Source organism: Narcine bancroftii, chromosome 7 (assembly GCF_036971445.1).
Source record: "Narcine bancroftii isolate sNarBan1 chromosome 7, sNarBan1.hap1, whole genome shotgun sequence".
In the NCBI taxonomy this organism is placed as follows: Eukaryota; Metazoa; Chordata; class Chondrichthyes; order Torpediniformes; family Narcinidae; genus Narcine; species Narcine bancroftii.
Genome location: NC_091475.1, coordinates 14,605,930 through 14,627,459, shown reverse-complemented (window position 1 = coordinate 14,627,459; position 21,530 = coordinate 14,605,930). Strand labels below are relative to the sequence as shown.

At 38.4% G+C, this 21,530-nt stretch overlaps 2 protein-coding genes across 8 annotated transcripts in view; one reads left to right on the top strand and one right to left on the bottom strand.

The window, feature by feature from the left end:
* The window catches only part of LOC138738531 (lebercilin-like protein), a 57,205-nt gene extending 51,128 nt beyond the window's left edge, over positions 1 to 6,077 (top strand). For 4 of the 5 annotated variants that reach the window (XM_069888930.1, XM_069888927.1, XM_069888929.1 and 1 more), the window contains one exon: positions 1,091 to 1,925. In XM_069888930.1, the coding sequence (XP_069745031.1) occupies positions 1,091 to 1,893 (803 nt within the window). In that variant the 3' untranslated portion in view covers positions 1,894 to 1,925. Of the gene's footprint in view, positions 1 to 1,090; positions 1,926 to 5,926 lie in introns of those variants that run through there. The other variant, XM_069888931.1, reaches the window with a different exon arrangement.
* A 10,652-nt stretch (positions 6,078 to 16,729) lies between these two features.
* get1 (guided entry of tail-anchored proteins factor 1) overlaps positions 16,730 to 21,530 on the bottom strand; it is a 48,966-nt gene continuing 44,165 nt past the window's right edge. For all 3 annotated transcript variants that reach the window (XM_069888935.1, XM_069888933.1, XM_069888934.1), the window contains 2 exons: positions 20,702 to 20,816; positions 16,730 to 17,839 (listed from right to left, as the gene is read on the bottom strand). In XM_069888935.1, coding sequence (XP_069745036.1) covers positions 17,766 to 17,839; positions 20,702 to 20,816 — 189 coding nt within the window. In that variant the 3' untranslated portion in view covers positions 16,730 to 17,765. The remainder of the gene's footprint in view (positions 17,840 to 20,701; positions 20,817 to 21,530) is intronic.

Genomic DNA, 21,530 nt, shown 5'->3' with positions numbered 1-21,530 from the left:
TCTCTTAAGCCCTTTCTTATACATATAATTCTCATGAGGCCTTCTTGTTTATTGCTTCCTAACTCTAAAGTAGGCTTCCTTCTTCTTCTTGACTAGCTGCTCAGCTGTTCTGTCAACCATGGTTTCCTTTATATTTTCCTGAGCAGCCAGGTCGAGCAAATATTTTTGATTTACGATTACATTATATGCAGTCGAGCACATTGGTCAGCATGGGTGAGTTGGTCCAACGGCTCAATTTCTGTGCTGCTTAAGTCTAAGAATCCATTAAAGAAAAAGCTTGCCCCGAGATTCCCAATACTAGGTCAGTACTTTGGTTGTTTTGCTGGAGTCTCCATAACAACCACCTTCAGCCAATGTCCAAGTTCAGTCATCATGATTTTGGGGGTGGGGTGGGGTGGGGGAGGTCGACCTATACACCAGCCAATGCCCAATAACTCAGTCGTTGTGATTTTTAGGGGTCAACATATCCCGATATATATTAAGACCATTAAATTGAGACTGAAAAAATGTGTGGGGGTGGGGGTAGGGGTGGGGAATCGACCTATCGGCCAGTTGACTGGTACGCCGAAATATATGGTACTTCCACTGTGTATGCCAGAGAATACATTTCCTCTGGTGGAGAATGATAGAAAACAGGATTTAAAGTTACAGTTAGAGACAGGGCATTTGGTGCGAAATTAGGAAGGAGATTTTGAAGTGACACATTACGTTTGTATGCAATTCTCTTCCAATTCTAAAACAAAAGTTTGTGAAGGCTTGTTAACTTTGAAAGATAACTTTGTTACACATTTGCAACAAGAGATTTGGAGCTAGCATATAAATGAGGCTGATATGTACTCCTACTCAAACCATATAATGGTACAGAATGGGGTAGCACTGGTTCAGAGTGGCTTACAAATGCTCCAAATTTCATCACCATAAATATTTCACCTAAAACGTCCACACAAGATAACAGGCCGCTATCCTTCATTTTAGTCACCAAATGTATTTGAATTTTTGTCAATTCAATTCTATAGATGCCAAAAAAACTTGATTATTCACATCCAGTTATAAAATTTAAATAAATGTGTTTTCCTCTACTTCTCAATAGAATATGAGCAGGCAGAGAGGAGATGGGAGGAGATGGTAAAGAGAGACATCTTGGAACACCTAGAAAAGGAAAAAAGGGAAAAGCAGGAGAAAGAAAGAATTGCCCTGTTTTTCAAGGAATCCTTTGAAAGCAAAGAGTCAGAAGGACAAGAGGAGACAACACTCATGAAGGAAACTGATCAACAAAACGCTGAGAAAGCTGGAAATGAATCATTGCTGGATGATACCAAGGAGACAGATGAAGCCTTCACATTGACGGACAGCTCCAATAAAACCTCTTCTCGGCACAGAAGATATTACAAGTTCACAGAACAAACTGAAAATCTCCACCAAGGGCTTCCTGTTTGTAAATTATCGTACGTGACCCAAAATAACAATAAAAAGCAACGAGAGAGGCTGGAGAGCAAGGAGTTGCTGGACCTGGACTCTTCATTCATCAGCTATGAACCATCCTTTGGAAAGTTCTACAGTCAGGTGAATGAACTGAAGCAACAAGTTGGGGATGGGCCAAGTGAAAGACTGGAGAAATATCTTCCATCATCTTCAAGAAATGATAAGAAACATAGCCTCATAGAGACATTATTTCAATCAGGTGATACTTTAGAAAATAAACCCTCCAAGGACATTGAAACTAAAGCCTCTGAGAAACTAAAACAACGGCAGAGAAGTAAACAGACAAGTCGAATTCAGGTTGCCAATAAGAACAGATTGAATCTTCTCGACCCTAACTTGTTGCATGAAAGGGTTTTGGAATCATCCACAGATGAAAGTGAAAAGATTGTTTTACAATCATTAAATAAATAAAACTAATTTTTTGTTTTCTAAGTTTTATTAAATTCACTCGCTCATGAGTTTTTTTTTAATTAAAATTTTTTATTTTTCACACTATAAACCACATTGATCAAGATACATATATTTTTCTTTTCAAATATATACAGTGTTGTTTTCTCCCCCCTCCCTCTTCCCATCCCCCCTCCCTACCTCCCCTCCCATTCATTTAAAGTTCAGAATCTAAGATACATTAAACCCGTCAAACAATGTTGTCACTCAATAAAAACAAACAAGAATTTCCGCTGAATCAATTCTTTTCATTCCCTTCTCCTTCTGTCATTTTAGGTGGTAGATGTCCCCGGTAGGTTTTCTCTATTGTGTTTCATGTATGGCTCCCATATTTGTTCAAATATTGTAATATTATTTCTTAAATTATATGTTATTTTTTTCTAATGGAATACATTTATTCATTTCTATATACCATTGTTGTATTCTCAAGTTATCTTCTAATTTCCAGGCTGACATAATACATTTTTTTGCTACAGCTAGGGCTATCCTAACAAATCTTTTTTGTGCACCATCCAAATCAAGTCCAAATTCTTTGTTTTTTATGTTACTTAAGAGGAAGATCTCTGAGTTTTTTGGTATATTGCTTTTTGTGATTTTATTTAATATCTGGTTTAGATTTTCCCAAAAATTTTTCACTTTCTCACATGTCCAGATTGCATGAATTGTTGTTCCCATTTCCTTTTTACAGCGAAAACATCTGTCAGATACTGTTGGGTCCCATTTATTTAACTTTTGAGGTGTAATATATAGCCTGTGTATCCAGTTATATTGTATCATACGTAACCTCGTATTTATTGTATTTCTCATAGTTCCTGAGCATAACTTCTCCCATGTTTCCTTCTTTATGTTTAGATCTTGTTCCTATTTTTGTTTAGTTTTACCATTTGTTTCCTCATTCTCCTTTTCTTGCTGTTTAATATACATGTTTGTTATAAATTTTTTGATTATCATTGTGTCTGTAATCACATATTCAAAATTACTTCCCTCTGGTAACCTCAGACTGCTTCCCAATTTGTCCTTCAAGTAGGATTTCAGTTGGTAGTATCATGAGTTATATTATATTTATCCTTCATTTGTTCAAAGGATAATAATTTATTTCCTGAAAAACAATTTTCTATTCTTTTGATCCCTTTTTTCTCCCATTCTCTAAAGGAAAGGTTATCCATTGTAAAAGGGATTAGCTCATTTTGCGTCAGTATTAATTTTGGTAGTTGGTAATTTGTTTTATTCCTTTCTACATGAATCTTCTTCCAAATATTGAGCAGATGATGTAATTCTGGAGAATTCCTACGTTGTACCTCTTTTTCATCCCATTTATATAATATGTTTGGGTATCTTCTCCCCTATTTTATCTAGTTCTAATCTAGTCCAATCTGGCTTTTCCCTTGTTTGATAAAAATCTGATAGGTATCTTAATTGTGCGGCTCTATAATAATTTTTAAAGTTTGGCAGTTGTAAGCCTCCTTGTTTATACCATTCTGTTAATTTATCTAGTGCTATCCTCGGTTTCCACCCTTTCCATAAAAATTTCCTTATTATTTTCTTTAACTCCTTGAAGAATTTCTCCATCAAGTGTATTGGCAATGCCTGAAATAGGTATTGTATCCTTGGGAAAATGTTCATTTTAATACAATTTATCCTTCCCATTAGTGTTCGTGGTAAGTCTTTCCAATGCTCTAAGTCGTCCTGTAATTTTTTCATTAGTGGATAATAATTGAGTTTATATAGATGGCTGAGGTTTTTATTTATTTGTATAGCTAGGTATCGTATTGCTTGCATTTGCCATCTGAATGGTGATTCTTTCTTAAATTTTGAGAAATCCGCATTATTCATTGGCATTGCTTCACTATTATTTGCATTAATCTTGTATTCTATAACGTTAAGTATTCTATAACGTTATCTGCAAATAAACTGATTTTATATTCCTTGTCTTTTAAGTTTATCCCTTTTATTTTATTTTCTGTTCTTATCAATTCTGCTAGTGGTTCTATGGCTAACGTGAACAATAAGGGCGATAGTGGGCATCCCTGCCTTGTTGATCTGCTTAAGTTAAATTGCTTTGATATATATCCATTTACTGTCACTTTCGCCAATGGCCCCTTATATAATGCTTTAATCCAATTAATATATTTCTCTGGTAAACTGAATTTTTGTAGTACTTTGAATAAATAATTCCATTCTACTCTGTCAAAGGCCTTCTCTGCGTCTAAAGCCACCGCTACTGTTGGAGCTTTATTTCCTTCTACTGCATAAATTAAGACTCATGAGAGTTTAAAGAAATTTCAAAGCGCTATTTTTTTCCAACAAGCTGCAGTTGTAATTTATTGTCAACTATGCAGTTAACTTTGTGGGAGTGTGATGTTATGATAATAGATAAGTGATTTAAAAAGGGGAGGGAGAGAGAGAGAAAGCATCCTAGAAAAGTCTGCCCATTTGGAGTTGAGATCTAATAGTTTACATCTCCAGATTTAATACATGCACCACTAATTGTGGGAAAATATTGGGACTAAAATGCAAGGAAATTACAGAAATGCACGAAACACACAGAAGAGAAACTATTATCTACCAGAATAGCAAAAACAGAAGGATCAATGATAGAGAGGAGTTTCTGAGATGTGCTTGGGACAATCAGTACATTTTTCAAACATGGTTCTATGAAACAAGCTAGGACATGTGGAGCAAACATCAGAGATGCAGAGGGAAATTAGCATTTGATTGGCTAACTTGGTGAATGTGTGCATCTCTGCTTGGTCTTCAATGAATGTGGAAATGAGAAAAATGGCAAGAGATGCCCTAAAAAAAAACCTTCAGTATAGCACAAAGGCCATTCACCCATAGAGTCCACAGCAATCCTCAGTCCTATTCCCTTCCATTTTACACCTCGAGTTCAGAACTTGCATTTTCTTATAACAATTCACTCCTTTTTGGTTATTTTTACTACTTTGGGGGTAATTTACATCAAACCATTAACATATCAGCACAGTTTTGTGAGAAGAAACCAAAGCACCTGGATGAAACCCACACAAGGATAACATGCAAAGCCCTCAGACAGCACCTGAGGTCACATGAAATCCAAATTGTTGGATGTGAAAAGCAGAGCACAAACTGGCCATGCAATGACACAGCAGAGGGAGGCCAGGATGACAATTTTTCGTTAGTGAGGGAAGGATGGAAGTAGATTTCTGGTGCACAGTGAGAGTGGGGTTGGTAGGGATAGCAAGCGAGTAATCTGGTGTTGAAGTGGAGCTGAAGGCAACTAATCTGTGGCAAATCAAGCGTGTACAACTCTAATCTTCACCAACATGGTGGGGTTATACAATTTCTGCATTGCACTTTATTACACACCTGAAGGTCATCTTTACCTCCATCTCCTGTCAGGTGTTCTTCTTACATTCTCCAACCCATCTCTGGCAATAGGATCTTGTCAAAATTCTCAATTTCTACTCCTTCCCCTCCCCTCCTCCCTCTGCCTCTGCCATTACAAGCTGTTCTGGCTCCGTTAAAGAACTAGAACTTTGATGTCACAGGTGTGTGTTAAATTGCCTGCAGCTGTATTGAAAGCTAGATGTTTTTATTATTTTATGCCACTTCCAAAACAAGGAAGCATTGGAAATAGAAACTTTCCTGAGTTGTTTAATCGAGATAACTATAGGAAATCGCTATTACAGCGCCAGGAACTGTGATTCAAATCCAGCATTATCTGTAAGGTGTTTGTACAGTCTCCTCGTGTCTGCATAGGTTTTCTCTGGGTGTTTTGGTTTCCTTCCACCCTTAAAAATATACCGAGGGTTGTAGGTCAACTGGGTGTAATTGAACGGCACATGCTCATGGGCAGAAATGTCCTGTTACTGTGTTGTATGTCTAAATTTTAAATTTAAAAATCTGAACAATCTCAGTATGACAAGGTTTTTTTTTATAAAAAGTCACTCAGATTTCAGATTTATTGTCAGAGTACTTACATGACATCACATAACACTGAGATTCCTTTTTCTTGCAGACATGGCAGAATTACCAATTTGTATTGCAAAAATTAACTGCACACGGCGTGAACATGTAAACAATAAAAAAACTGTAAACAGATAATGAATGCAAACAAACTGACTGCAATAGAGAGAACAAAGAATATCAATAAAGTGCACAAGAAAAAAATCCTTAAATTAGTCCCTGATTGAGTTGGTTGTTGAGGAGTCTGATGGTGGAGGGGGTAGCAGCTGGTCTTGAACCTGATGGTGTGAGTCTTGTGGCACCTATACCTCTTTCCAAATGGCAGCAGCGAGAACAGGGTGCTGGGAAGAGTGGGTCTTTGATGATTGCTACTGCCCTCCAACGGCAGATTTCCCTGTAAAATTAATCAATAGCGGGGCGGGTTTTGCCTGTGATGTCCTGGGCTGCATCCATGACCTTTTGGAGGACTTTACGCTCAGGGGTATTGGTGTTCCCATACCAGACCTTGATGCAGCCAGTCATCATACATTTCACCACACATCTGTAGAAATTTTCCAGGGTTTCTAATGACATACCAAACCTCTGCAAATTCCTGAGGAAGTAGATGCGCTGATGTGCTTTCTTCATGATGCCATTGGTGTGTTGGGTCCAGGAAAGATTCTCTGAGATAATGACTCCCAAGAGCCTAAATGCATTCAACCTCTCTGCCTCTGATCCCCCAATGATCACTGGATTGTAGACCCCTGGCCTTCCTTTCCTGAAGTCAACAATCAGCTCCTTACTTTTCATGACATTGAGTGCAAGGCTGTTGATGGTGCACCATTCAGCCAAGTTTTCAATCTCCATCCTGTACGCTGACTCATCCCCTTCCTTTATACAACTCAATACTGTGATATCGTCAGCAAATTTGTAGATGGTGTTATTATAGTACCGAGCTACAGTCAGAGGTGTAAAGTGAGTAGAGCAGGGGGCCAAGAACATAGCCCTGTGGTGCTCCAGTACTGATGGAGATTGTGGAGGAGAAGTTCTTACAAATCTTCACTGATTTTGATCTGAATGTGAGGAAATCCATGATCCAATTACACAGTGGGGTGTTAACTCCCACGTCTTGGAGTTTGCTGATCAGTTTTGAGGGGATGATGGTGTTAAATGCCGAACTATAGGTGATAAGGAGCATCCTGATGTATGCATCTTTGCTATCTAGATGTTCCAGGGTTTTTGTGTAGGGCCAGTGAGATGGCATTCGCCATAGACCTGTTTCTACAATAGGCGAACTGGAATGGATCCATGTCACCGCTCAGATGGGAGCTGATATACTTCAGCACCAGCCTTTCAAAAGACTTTATCACTGTTGATGTAAATGCTACGGGTCGATAGTCATTAAGGCAGGTTACTGCACTCTTCATGAGCGACGGCTGTTTGAAACAGGTGGGTACCACGTCCTGCTGGAGTGAGATAGAGGTAGTCATGGTTATTTTCAATACAAGATGATCAGTACAGATCTTTAGGACTCAGCCAGGAACTCCATCTGGACCGGATGCTTTCCTCGGGATCTCTCCTGAAGGCATTACGCACGTCATACTCAGATATGGACAAGGTGGGTTTATCAGGGAATGGTTGGGTACAGAGGAGTGGCTCTTCACTGTTACTGTCATTATATCAGGTGTAGAAAGTGTCAAGTTCCTCTGGGAGAGGTTTGCCATCATCTGGGTTTGTAACAGGTTACAGTGTACAGGTCCTGCCACAGCTGTTGGGTGTTGCTTGTTATTTTGCCCAGGAGATATCCTTCCTTAGGTCATACCTGCTCCTGCTGTACTGATCTGGATCTCTGGACTTAAATGCTTACGATCAGCAGGTTCCAGATTTCATTGTTCATCCAGGGCTTCAGGTTGGGGAAAACTCTGAATGAGTTGGTGAGGGACCCATCATTCTCAGCTGTTTTGATAAACTGTGTGGCAGCTTCAGTGGACTTGTTGGTTCTCAGCAGAGTTCTTAAACACTGCTCAATTTGCTGACTCAAGTAAGTCCTGTAATTGTTCTTCAGCGTCCTGTGACCACTTTCTAGCTGTCCTGACCTCTGGAGCCTCTCTTCTTCGGCTGTCTGTATGAAGACAGAAGGAGCACAACTAGGTGATCAGACTTGCGGAAGTGTGGTCTTGGGAAAGAACAGTAAGCCTTCACTATATTGGTGTAGCAGGGATCGATCAAGTGTGCTGGGGCCTCTGGTACAGCAGGTTTCACATGCTAGTGGTAGTAAGACATAACTAGTGTCGGTGCACCACTCAGTATTAAAGTAAAAGCACATCCCTCCTCCTCTCCCTTTTCTGGAATCTGGGTTCCAATTCAGTCTTTTTTTAAAAATATTTTTCACACTATGATCCATACTAACCAAATTACACACAAACATTTCCCTCTTGAATATACACAGTGTCATTTTTCTCCCCTTTTTCTTCCCTCCCTCCTTCACCCCCCCTCCCCACCCACTCAACGTTCAACCTATATAATACATTAAACAGTGTCATCACACAATAAAAATAAACAAGAAATTAGTGTCTTCTTTTAAAACGTAATATAAGTAAAGAACTTGGACTCAATTTGGATGGAGCACAAAAAAGATATATTATGATAGCCTTAACTGTAGCAAAAAAATGTATTATGTCAACCTGGAAATTAGAAGAGAGCCTGAGAATACAGCAATGGTACATAGAAATGAATAAATGTATTCCATTGGAAAAAATAACATACAATTTAAGAAATAACATCACAGTATTCGAACAAATTTGGGAACCGTACATGGAACACAACAGAGAAGTCCTACCGCGGACATCCACCCCCTAAAATGACAGAAGGAGAAGACGAAATGAACCGATTCAGTCTTTTGATGGTGAATCCATCTGGTCGAATAAAGAGTGACACCACTTGAAAGTTCCTTGTTGTTTTCTATATTTTTAAGAAATCCTCTATCCATATTGACACATTATCTCTTATTTTCTCTAACAACCTCTAATGTGGCATCCTATCAAATGCCTTTTAAACTTCATCTATACCTCATCCACAATTTTCCTTTATCTCCCTTGATGAAAGCTCAGTTAGATTTTAATCGAACAATTTGCTCTTCATAAAACCATAACAACTTAGCAAATTATAGCATGAGCAGCTGTTAGTGACAGATTTCAGTAATTAGCTGGCAATAGGTATGTAGTTAACTTATGTATGGCTTCCTCTTGGATAGCTACATTATATTTACTACCTTTCAAACTGCTGCATTCATTCCAGAATTAAAGGAATTTTATAAGCTCATCACAATTGCTTTTGCTATTTCTAGTCATCTCTTTGTGATTCTTTTTAGTGTTATGACAGTTCAAAAGAACAGAAATTGGTCCTTGGATAAAACTTGTCCACACTGACCAGGCTAGTCCCCTTTGCCTGTGTTTGACCCATATCCCTCTAAACCTTTCCTACTATGTACCTGTTCAAATATCCTTTGAACACAATTGTCCTCGCTTCGACCACAGCCTCTGGCAGCTTGTTCCATATACTCACCAACCTCTGAACAACCTACAGATTTTCCCCCTCTCACTTGAAAATCTATGTCCTCTAGATTTTTATTCACTTAACTCATCTATGCCCCTCATGGTTCACAACTTTCGATGAGATTTCCCCTTAGCCTTCTATGCTCCACGAAGTTCCATTCTATCTAGCATCTCCTTATAATTCTGTCTGCTGCAATAGCAAGGATCTCCCAGCACTCCCAGCGGCTACCCATTCCTATTCCCTGCTTCATTCCCATGCCAACATATCTGTCCATGGTCTCACATGCTGCCAGACTGAGACCACCCATAAATTGGAGGAACAACACCTCATATTCTATCTCGACACCCTTCAACTGGATGGCATTAACAGTTTACAATCAGAGCATCTACAGATTTTCGCATTTCTCTCCTTGTACTTCATTTTTCTCTCTTGCAGGATAAACCTTGGAAGAAAATGTACCCATTACATCACTGCATTAGTAAGCATGACTACACAGGCCACTTTGGCCCACAAGTCCGTGCAGCCCAATTTACACCCAATTAACCTACAACCATGATACGTTTTGAATGCTGGATGGAAACCGGAGCCTCAGGGCAGGATTTGGACCCTGGTCCTGATTGCTGGTGCTATGCCAAACGTGCCACCCTGGGAAATGCATAAACAAATAATTATGTGCATATGCAGATCCATTTGCACACAAGATTTCTCATACTCAACTATTCATGGCCTCACCTCTCCCCATCTCTGCAATTCCTTTTGCTCTGCTACATTGTAAAGTATGTGATTAACTGTGATGCTTGATATACTTATCTCTTTTCTCCACTGTTTGTTATATGCTTAATAATGAGTCAGTATGTGAGGTAAACCAAATAAAACTTTACTGAACACAACCAAATATGATAAACAGGGTAGGAAGAGAGAGCCCACAATGTGTCATGTGCTCCCTGCTAGTATTCAACTAAAACTAACATGTCCGAGGCGCTTGCTGTCTACATCCCCTTTCTTGAGCTACCCCCCTCCCCCCGCACGATACAGTGAACATATACAACTTTCACCAGTACAATATATACATTCAACCCAGTTGAGTCCCAGTATTTTGGGTTCAGCCTACAGACATGTCCAACATGCGTTTTGTAATAGCCCTCTGCCGATGTGGAGGCTTGGAGTACTTTATCCTGATCATCTCTTCTGTCTGTATTCTCAGGGGCATCAACCATCACCTCTCCTGTGATTACTGGGGGATGGGGGGTCACATCAATCCTGGGCTCACGTTCCAAATCCAAAAATGCTGATTTGTCTGGGTTGGTTTGAGATGGGGTGGCTCTCCTACTGGGAGGATGTCATCTGGTCCTCCTGTATGTTTTTCCCCCTTGAATGAAGGCAGCTCATTTCCACTAAACCCAGTTTGTCGTAACCTTATGGAGTCTGCAATGTTATGTCTTGTCCTTCGGTCAATAGGACGAGCAGCTGGCTGGTTTTATTGTAACTTTTCTTTTACGCCAGCCTTCTGTTTAGCAGCTGGGCCTTGACATCTTGCAGGTTCTTTGGTTGGGGCTCCAGAAGTCTCCTTGCCATTGGTAGGGTAGTCCTGGTCAGCCTCGATATTAACCGTTGCGCTGGCCATCTGTGTGGCAACTTCTGTGATGCACATGGGGCGATGTGGTCTTTTCAGGGCTGCATTGAGGTCTCACAGATTTATACAAATTCAGATTTACTGTCCATCATTGTTCTTGGTGGCCACCACAGAGGATACCCATTCAGTTGGTTCTGAGACTGGAGTGATGACGCCCATGTCCTGCATTCTGTACAGCTTGGCCTTAATTTTATCCTTCATTGCTACTGGAATGCAGTGCACCAGCCAGAATATGAGCTTACCTCCGAGTCAAGCCGCATGGAGTACATCACTGACAGCTTCCTTAGCTCATCTTTGAAAAATTCGCTGTACTCAGAAAAGATTTTGTGAGAAATCATCCTCAGATGTATTTATCTGTTGTTCTTCTGTGCTGAATGAGACAAGCCATGTTCATGTATGCACTGAAGCCTAATGTCCCTGTTGACCACGAAGGTAGCATGTGGAGCCTTCCTTGTATGAAACACCACAGCTGTGCCATGCAATTGGTCCGGATTCTGCTACCTCTATTAACCACAAGGCTTATAGACTTGTGTCTTTCTCAGCCAAATGACATTGAATTTGGCCCCAGTGTTGACTTTCATCTCTGCCATCTTGCCGTTGACTTCTATGGAAGGCCTCATTTGTTATCTCTGTCCACATTTCTGCTAGGTTGCCTGCCGTCCTCGACTGATGGAATAAAATATCCTGCAAAAGCATCTGACAATAACTTGCAAGATTTGTACAAACTAAATCATCTTCCTCTTCTTGGGAAGATAGAAAGAGACCGACAGAAATGGAGAGACTTACCGATTACTTTTGTGGAAAGGGTTAGCTGCGTCAAAATGAAAGTGATGCTAAGACTGCAAAACCTTTTTCAATTTCTGACTATTCCATTACCTAAAAACGTTTTAAAGCTACTACAACAACGATATTAGACAGTTTTATGGAATAATAAGGTACCAAGAATTGCATTTGAAAACCTAACATGGGACTATGAGCTGGGAGGACTTAGACTTCCAGATTTCAAAAAATACCTAGCTACACAGGCTAGATTTCTCATAGCCTTCTTCAATGAAGACAACCCCAACCCCCACCCTCCCACCCTGGGTTCAAATGAGAATGTACTCAATGGAGGAGGCAGAAGCAAAAGACTTTATCTATAAATGGGTTGCAGAGGTCAAGGGAAAGATGGGAATCAGACTTGGGTATGGTTATTTCAGAAAAAAGCTGGTCAGATTGGTGTAAGTACAGCATGACATCAATTATAAATGCAAGATATGGACTGGTTTAGTATAATTTTTTACATCAATTAAATTTTACCCCAAAAGTTACAGATCAAAAGTTGAAATTTCAGAGATGTGTTTCAGATGTGGGACTGAGACTTTTTTTCATGTCGTGTGGTAATGCGTGAAAGTCAGGCCATTTTGGCAAGAAATCGCAGAAAAATTAACCAGGATTACAGAAGTGGCTTTCACGAGGACCCAGAGTGAAAATTGACCAAATATCAAATCTCATTTCTAAAAATAGCAATGGTGGAAATGAAAAAATATCACAATCACTTGGAAGTACAATTCCCCTCTACTTATAACACGATGGACTGAGGAAATGAACACCTGTATACCTATTGGGGAGGGGCGGGGGAGGGAGGTAAATCACACATAAAGAATAAATATGAAACTTTTGTAAAGGTCTGACTGCCATACCAGGACCAGATACAGTAATAAAAAGGAATAAAAGGGTATAAAAGTAACTATTATATAGATAAAAATGTAGCTTCCCCAACTGTACTCTGTATACTTAAAATATATGTATGCTCTGACGGTGAACTGATCTGTATGAATGGAAGGGGAGGAGGGAGGGACTGTTTGCTTGTTGATTTTGTAAGAAAAAGTTTAATATATTGTATATTTAAAATGTCACTGTATTTTTTTTTTGGAAAAAAAAATAAAATTTAAAGAAGAACAAGTTCACTGGATGGATGAGCCTAACTTTCATATCCATTAGTGATCTCATTTAATGATCAATGTTCAAACTATAAATCCCAACAATTGTATTACTGGAACAAGCAAAAATTAACAAAAAAATTCTAAAGGGTAGGGGAAGAAAATCTTATCAAGTTAAAATCAGTTTAATTAAAACATGGCACTAGACTGATAAAGTGGGCAGCATTGGTATTTGAATAACACACAATACAATGTCCCATTATACTGGTGCAGAGGCAGACTCAATCACATTAACTATAGCCTGCATTCTCTAATGGTAGCCTTCATTTTGGCTCCAAATATTTAATTCTGATGAAACTTAGACTTCACCTTAAAGCCAAGCAAAAGATGTATTGTCATATACAATGTGAATTTCCAAAGAAAACAAGAACTTTTCATCACACCATTTAACAGGACGATTTACCAATGTTTTGTATCAAACTTAACAAATTCATCAGTGAGCAAATAAGATGCAAATAGTTAATATTGTGATGTGAGCTCCAGAGGAAAACAGAAGGAGCAACAATACTTTTTATTGATTGATATTACAGGCATAGGAGAACCAGTAAGACTGGACACAACTCTCAAGTTTACTTCAATCTAAACATAAAGCCATCTTCAAATAGCTTTTCTTTGGGAGGTTTAAAAAAGCCATTTCACATCAAACACCTCTTCATGCCTCATGGGGCTTAAGCATATTCCAAAGGACAAGCTTCAACTTGCCCTCCAAGGATCACCCCTTAAAGATGCTGAAACTGCAATTAAGTTCTGCAAGCCACCAAAAAAGATATCCCTTAGCCCCTGATCTTATCTAGCTTGAAGTTTATCACTGGCACCAACCACTCATCCACTGAAAGCATTTATGTGAGGCACTGCCTCAAAAAGGGCTCTGATCATCAAGGTTCCCTATCACTCTGGACACATTCTCACTGCTACCTTCAGGCAGAAAACTCAGAAGCCTTAAGTCTAGAAATCTCCAGGTTCAATACTAGTTTTTGTCCAACAACTATCAGGATCTTGAACTTCCCTGTACTACCTATGAACTACCTTAGGATCACCAAAAGATTTCACTGTACTGCTGTACATTTTTTCCTGGCCCTAATTGCAACTGTGAATATGTATTGATCCTTTAATATTTATCATCTCTTCCTCTGCTTTGCTTTGTTGCAATTTTAATTTTTACTTTTGTAGTTGAGTATCCTCTGTACTTCTGTGACTGCACTAAGTATGAATCTGTACATTGTATTTATGAATATGACAATAAACTCATTGAACAAAGAGGAATGACACTGAATCATGAGCTCAATCCATCAGGAAAAATAATAAACTGATATCATATTGATGTGAACATTTTCCACTGCATTGCACCATAAATGTTGATGTATATTGATGTTTGTGGGAAAACTACAGAAGCAATATAGACTCTGCTAGGCACATTACATTTTATGCAAAGCTCTTGGATGCAGATGGGACATCTGGACCAAGTATCACTGGCCAGAGAGTACATCTCAAACAAATTCTAGCGGGGAATAATTGCAGTGGAGAGAATAAAACAACTGCATCAAGGGTATCCGACAAGATAGGGATAATCAGAGTAGTCTTCTTGCTGTCAACAATTGTGACTTGAACATGTAAATACCTGGTAGCAAAAACATAGAAAATGTTTGGTCTGGACTCTGGCCACGGAAGGGCGCTGAAGGGATCCTGACCCTATTGGAGGTTTAGATTTGGAGCTCGGGTGGCCAATGGTTTGGTCTGGACTCTGTGTCCACGGAAGGGCGCTGAAGGAATCCTGACCATGAATTTGTATTGTACTTTGATCACCTCTCCATTAGACCAGCAATTAGAGACTATAATTGTGTTCAGTTCTGGTCTCCAAATTATAGAAAGGATATAGATAAGGTGGAGAGCGTGCAGAGAAAATTTACAAGGATGTTGCCTGGCTTACAGCATCTAGATTACAGAGAAAGATTAAGGAGACAGGGACTTTATTCATTGGAATGTAGATGGCTGAGAGGGGATTTGATAGAGGTATTTAAAATTATGAAGGGAATAGATAGAGTAGACGTAAATAGACTCTTTCCCCTACACATAATACATTACGGGACAAAACATGCAAGAAATTCTATTGGGAAAAAAAGGAATTTTCAAGATATTTATCACTTTAAAAAAAAACGCATAGTGGACTCAAAAGACTAGCATCTATAATGATATCCTAGAAGTCAGATTTAAACAGTCTCAATCTTTCTTGATGTTGTATGTTAAGTTTCATTCATTTTCTCCAAAACACTGGACCTGTCCAGAAATATTGCCTTCGTCACTCTCAAGTCTTCGCAATGTAGATACAATCATTGCTTGCTGCCCAATAGTAATGTAAATGCATTATCAAAAGGAGCTATTCTGTTGAGATAGAGCTGGAAACCTGGGATTCAGTCCAGCATTGAGCAGAAGGCACTCAAATAAAGTCACAAAATAGGACCAAGTAACAAAATGAGAGCAGCATTGAGAGAAGTTTGAAGCAAAAACTTGCCTATGACTCTCGACTCGAAGGCAGAAAAGAGGAAACCAGCAGTTTTCAGTTTATTGTTAACTGCAGCTCTGGAACTCCTGTACACATGCATGAGGAGCTTCTCATAAAAGATCCTCGCGATTTCATAAAATGTGACCTTCTCTGGTCAAATGTAGATTTGAAAACTTTGAAATAGAACTTCTGACTTCCGTTATGGAATTATCTTGCCATAATTATTTTTTTTTAATGACTGGGAGGTCTCATCTTCAGTAACTCCCCATTGTTGTGTTATGCACTTTCAAAAACAAATGGATCACCAACTTCAGAACAGGACTGCAATGGTTCAAGAAGATAGCTCATTACTGTGTTCTCAAGGGCAATTGGAGAATGGACAGTAAGCATTGGAAGGTCAGCAATTCCATCTTTAAAGAAAAGTTTCCATTTATAATGTTCTTGATAACTTTCACCACAGTCACACCTGTTAAAATTCCATCAACTTTCTAATTTCCTTTCAAATATCCTTCCCTGTCCTGCGACATGTTCGAAAACACTCAAGGTCCCACTGAATATTAATGGACAAGCCAAAACATTGATGTCCTGTGCTATCTGTAAGGAGTTTGTATGCCCTCCCCATGTCTGCGTAGATTTCCCCCAGGGGCTCCAGTTTCCTCCCACCATTCGAAATGTACTGGGGGGGGGGGGGGGTTAGGTTAATTGGGTGTAAATTGGGCAGCACAGACCTGTCGGCTGAAATGCCTGTCACCATGCTGTATGTCTAAATTTTAAAAATTGTTTATTTCTGTCTAATATTTTATCTTATCAATGCACAACTACTGCCCATTTGAGAAAAGTAGCATTACGATCAGTCAGTGTTGATGTGATTAACACATTTTAACTGATTCATAAAAAAAACCCAAAGTTTATACATTATGCTACAAATTTCCCAATCGTTGTGAACACTAAAATAAGCAACTAAAACACTAGAAGATTCTGCAAAAGACGAGTTCCATTAGAAAAGGCAGAGTTTGTTGTGAAAAATCTCATCTGGTAACTAACATGCAGAGAAATATTCCCTCCCATTTTGACCTTGTTGTATTAGCATTGAGCACTAGTGGATTTGCACTCCATTTCTAATCTTCATCACTCTTCAAGAGGTTGACGCTCACCAAAATACATTGCTGACACACAATAATTTTACGCCGATTGTGAAACTGGGCATCAGATTATGACCATCTTTTATTGTTCACAGTGCTTCATTACAGCTTTTCTGTCAAAAATGTGGGTTGGGCAGAAGTGGAAGATGGTTGGAGCAAATTATTAAAATGCCGTAGATTTTTCAATAGTGATGTCAAGTAACAAACATCAGGATAAGTGAATATATAAATCCTTATTCTTTACTCACTGACAAAAGGCAAAGGAGGAAAAGCCCAACGCCCAACCCCAACCAACCAATTTCCCCCTGCAACCGCTGCAACCGTGTCTGCCTGTCCCGCATCGGACTTGTCAGCCACAAACGAGCCTGCAGCTGACGTGGACATTTACCCCCTCCATAAATCTTCGTCCGCGAAGCCAAGCCAAGAACTAAAAATAAAATAAATTACCTAAAAGTAGAGTTCATGTAACACTTGGGATCAGGAACAAATTTTCATGCATGACTATATTAACAAAGATCTCAAAACACTTAGCATTTTCAGCTTTATTTTTTCCTCAAGGTACAAGGTCTACCATTTCAACCTTCCCCATCCCCACTGGCTATGCACATGAAATGGGAAAAGTTTCATTCATGTATTAAATCCTTATTTCAAATATTTTGTTTCCTATCAAGCACTGGGCTTAAATTTTGCACGTCACTGCAATGTAAAGAATTGCTGCTAAAAACAAATTGCAATTAGTGTGAGACAGTACTCCAAATAAATAAATAAACAGCAGTTTCACAAAGTTACATGAGAACTCAAACTGACAAAAACCACTGACAATTTCAGTACAATTTGTACTTTCCCAGGCTTCAAACAAGACGAGACCTGAAACTATTTGCAAGTCCTATGAATTTCAAAACTACTAAAAACTGGAAACACATTACATAAAATTCCAACATGTCTTCAAATGACAGAAATTGTACTCTTCATGTCCCTCTTTGAAAGGGTTTTCAAAAGTGCTTCACAAAAATAACGTTGCAAGAAATGTAAAAAGGAGCTGAACCTGACAGCGGTCTTTCAAAGGAAAGAAAACACTTCCAATTTCCCAGTGTTACATTTTAGCTGAAAGGCTGCAATACCACAGCAACGACTTTATTGCAGACCAAGAGCCAGCAGGTAATTCCAACTCCACCTGCAAAACAGAAAAACTTTACTGGTTATAATATCAAGCACCAAAAGGCATGCAGTCACACATACCAAACATTGTCCCAGTTTCATTTGTAGATGTAGTTAACAGCAAAATCAAATCTTCAGACTCATCCCTCCCTCTACGAGAATGGGGGTAAGATTAAGATTCAAGTCGACTTAACCAAGAATCAAATAGACATCCACCTAGAAGTTGCACACACCTGATAGAGTACTTACCAACAAGAACAAGCAAAAGCAGCAAAATTGGAAAAATAACACATGCAGACACACAAAACATCCAGGATTTGTTTATTCTTTAACTTTTAGTAAAAATTATTTTTTCACCCTGGCTTTGGAAAAATGGCACCTTCCACATGAAAGCTTTGCAAAATGCAAAGAAAATAAATTCCACTTGTTTGTTCTAATTATACGTCTTCTGAAAACTCAATGATTTCCAATTAGACCAAAAGTGCAGCATTAATTGTAGTGACTACTTTCCATTATTGTCGCTTGGATGCTACAAGAATCTTTTAGTCTATGACTTGTCCAAACAAATTTGTACCAACGTTACCAGCAAGTTGGGTTTTCCAAAGTTTATGAAATGATATTAAACATCATTAACAACTTGTAACAACGTTAACAATGTTTATTATCATTCCATAAACTTTGGAAAACTCTTTCTTTCTTTTTCAATCTTTTTATTATTATTATTATAATTTATAAACACATACAGTTCAAAGAGATATAAAAAAAATACATAGTAAGTAATGAATTAATACAGAGATATTAAACAATAATATTACAGAATAAAAATATATCATAAAAAAAAATTTTGATCAGTTTAGGGTGTGAACTATCTCTAAAAAAAAGATATAATTAATAACAATATATGAAAAAAGAGAAAAAAAACCCCAAAAAAGAAAAAACAAATCTGAATTAAAAAAAACTTTAAAAAAACCTACAGATATAGCTAAACCACGCCGATCACTCCGATCTCATCTTACAGCCCAATTATCATACATAATCATAGAAAGAAAACAGAGCCAGATCAACTCACCACAAATGAAAATATTGAATAAATGGTCGCCAGGTTAACTCAAACTTAGAAGGGGATTCATAGACAGAGTTTCTAATTTTCTCTAAATTTAAACATAGTATAGTTTGGGTAAACCATTGGAAAACAGTGGGAGGATTTACCTCTTTCCAATTCAATAGTATAGATCTTCTAGCCATTAGTGTAAGAAAAGCAATCATACGATCCGCAGGAAGAGATAAATAAGTCAAATCTATCATAGGTAATCCAAAAATTGCAGTAATGGGATGTGGTTGTAAATCAATATTCAAAACAGTAGATATAATGGAAAAAATTTCCTTCCAATAATTCTGTAAAGAGGGACAGGACCAAAACATATGTGTAAGGGAAGCTATTTCCAATTGACATTTATCACATATAGGATCGATATGAGAATAAAAGCGATGGAGTTTATCTTTGGAAAACTCAAGTACAAATTTGTTTGAATGAGTCATAGAGGCTACAAGAATCTTTTAACATCCAAACAACAATGGAAAGTAGCTGCTATGTTAATAATGTTGTATATTATCTGAGGGAGTGCCAATCAGCTTAAGATTCTGCACTGTTTTTATTGGACTCCAGCAAGATTAGGGTTGAAAAATACCTCTGAATGCTGGCGCTGTGAGGCAGAAAAAGGGGACTTAGTACATGCGCTTTGGTCATCTCCTTGAATTCATGAATTTTGGATTATGATACCCAAGTATATTGGTGAATTTCAAGTATTCAAATTCCTTTTTGTCTTGGGAGAAACACTTGGATTATTTGGGAATAAATACTCTCAAAATTGGATTCAGACAAGTATAATGGTAGGAAGACCAATTATAATTAGAGGTTGGAAGAATTTGGGGGGGGGGGGTGGGCGACCATCATTTCAGGAGTGAGCCTCAGAAATGGCCAAAGTGGCAGCGTTTGATTGCACGTCTCACAAACAGTTTGATAAATTGGACATCGATACTGGGGCACATGTCGAGGTTTCTTGGGGTGGGGCGTAAGAAATAGTGGTGGATGCAGTGGTGATGCATATTAATGAACAGCAGTTATTTTCTTCCTGTTATTAGAGGTCTAAATAGGAAAATATGGTTATTATATTGATATTTTTGCTGCCATCTTTGTTTCTATTTTATGGATAAGTATGTTTTGCAACTTGTGATTTACATAACTTTAACATGGACTCAAGGGCTTGGAGAAACTTTTTTTGTTAAAAAAGAACAATAAAATTTCATCATACAAAAGTCCTATATCGCAAATTTGCACCTCAAATGATTAATGATGGGACTCCAATTCTGCACAACCTGATAAAAAGACAGTGGGAGATGAAGTCAGACGCCAACTATCCAACCACTTCCTTCAAATACATTTGTTCCTATTTGTCACGTACTGAGATAATGAAAAGGCTTTCTTTTGCATGTGCTCAAAGGCTAGCAAAGATTTGCCATACTCCAGTACCATCTTGCAAAAAAGATAAATGTCCCTTCAAGACAGTGAGTGGTCAAGGATCACACAGCCTCCCCCAATGTACGTTTCTGCTGTCCTGACGACCACTGTAACCATTGCCAAATAGTGCTCATGTAGGGCTTTGCCAAACCCAAGAGTCCTTTGTCAGGACATGTGTTCATGTTTAGAATAGCCAGTTTAGTGAGATACCCACCAGCTACTGCCATCAGAGGAGTAAAATATTAAAAGACAACCATGGATATGGTGGGGAAAAACATCTTTAAAAAAAAGTCTAGATTCAAAAGAAACCAATGTTTAAAATAATTATTACAAAATAAAATGGCATAATTCATACAGCACCTGCCACTCCAGTTGGGAAAGCCACCATCCGCTCCAAAGGTGCAATCCATTTGTGTGGGAGCACAGTAACTGGTTCAGAATAATATTTCCATATTAGGGAAATCATCAGAGCTGCCTGAAAAATAAAACAATCATTTGCATAATGGCAATTTTAATACAGAATGCGAGTAGACAGCGATTGCTTTCCCCGAAGGATCATTTTCTTCCTCTTAAAAAGTGAGGAAACAATCCAATCTAATTCATTCACATTTCCCAGTACAGTAAAAAAAACTTAATCCATGATTATTAATTCTTACTGATCCCACCCTTCCCTTAGAAGAACAAGAGGGGAGTAATTGTGACATTACAAAACACTAATGACATCCTATAACATTTCTGGACTTGCACTTCAATTTGTATTATATTCAAAACAAAAGGCCACACTTAAAATGGAGTATTCCTTTATTAACTAGTAACATTAGTGACAGATCATGTGTGATTCAGCCACAAAATATGATGCTCTATAACTATTCTGACCTTGGTGTGTGTTTCACCTAAGATTGTATTATCGAATTTGATGGGCAAAGGCAGGTGGGGATTGGGGGGCGTGGACGGGGAGGGGGGCCTACATCCCCAAAATGGAGGACAAATTTAAAAAAAATTATTTTTTTTTTCACACCATAAATCACATTAGTCATGATATACACTTTTTTCCTTTTCACACATATACAGTGACATTTTCTCCTCCCCCCCCTCCTCCCAACCCACCCCCCCCTCCCATCCATTTAAGGTATACAATCTAGGATACATTAAACCAGTCAGACAATGTTGTCACTCAACAAAATTACAC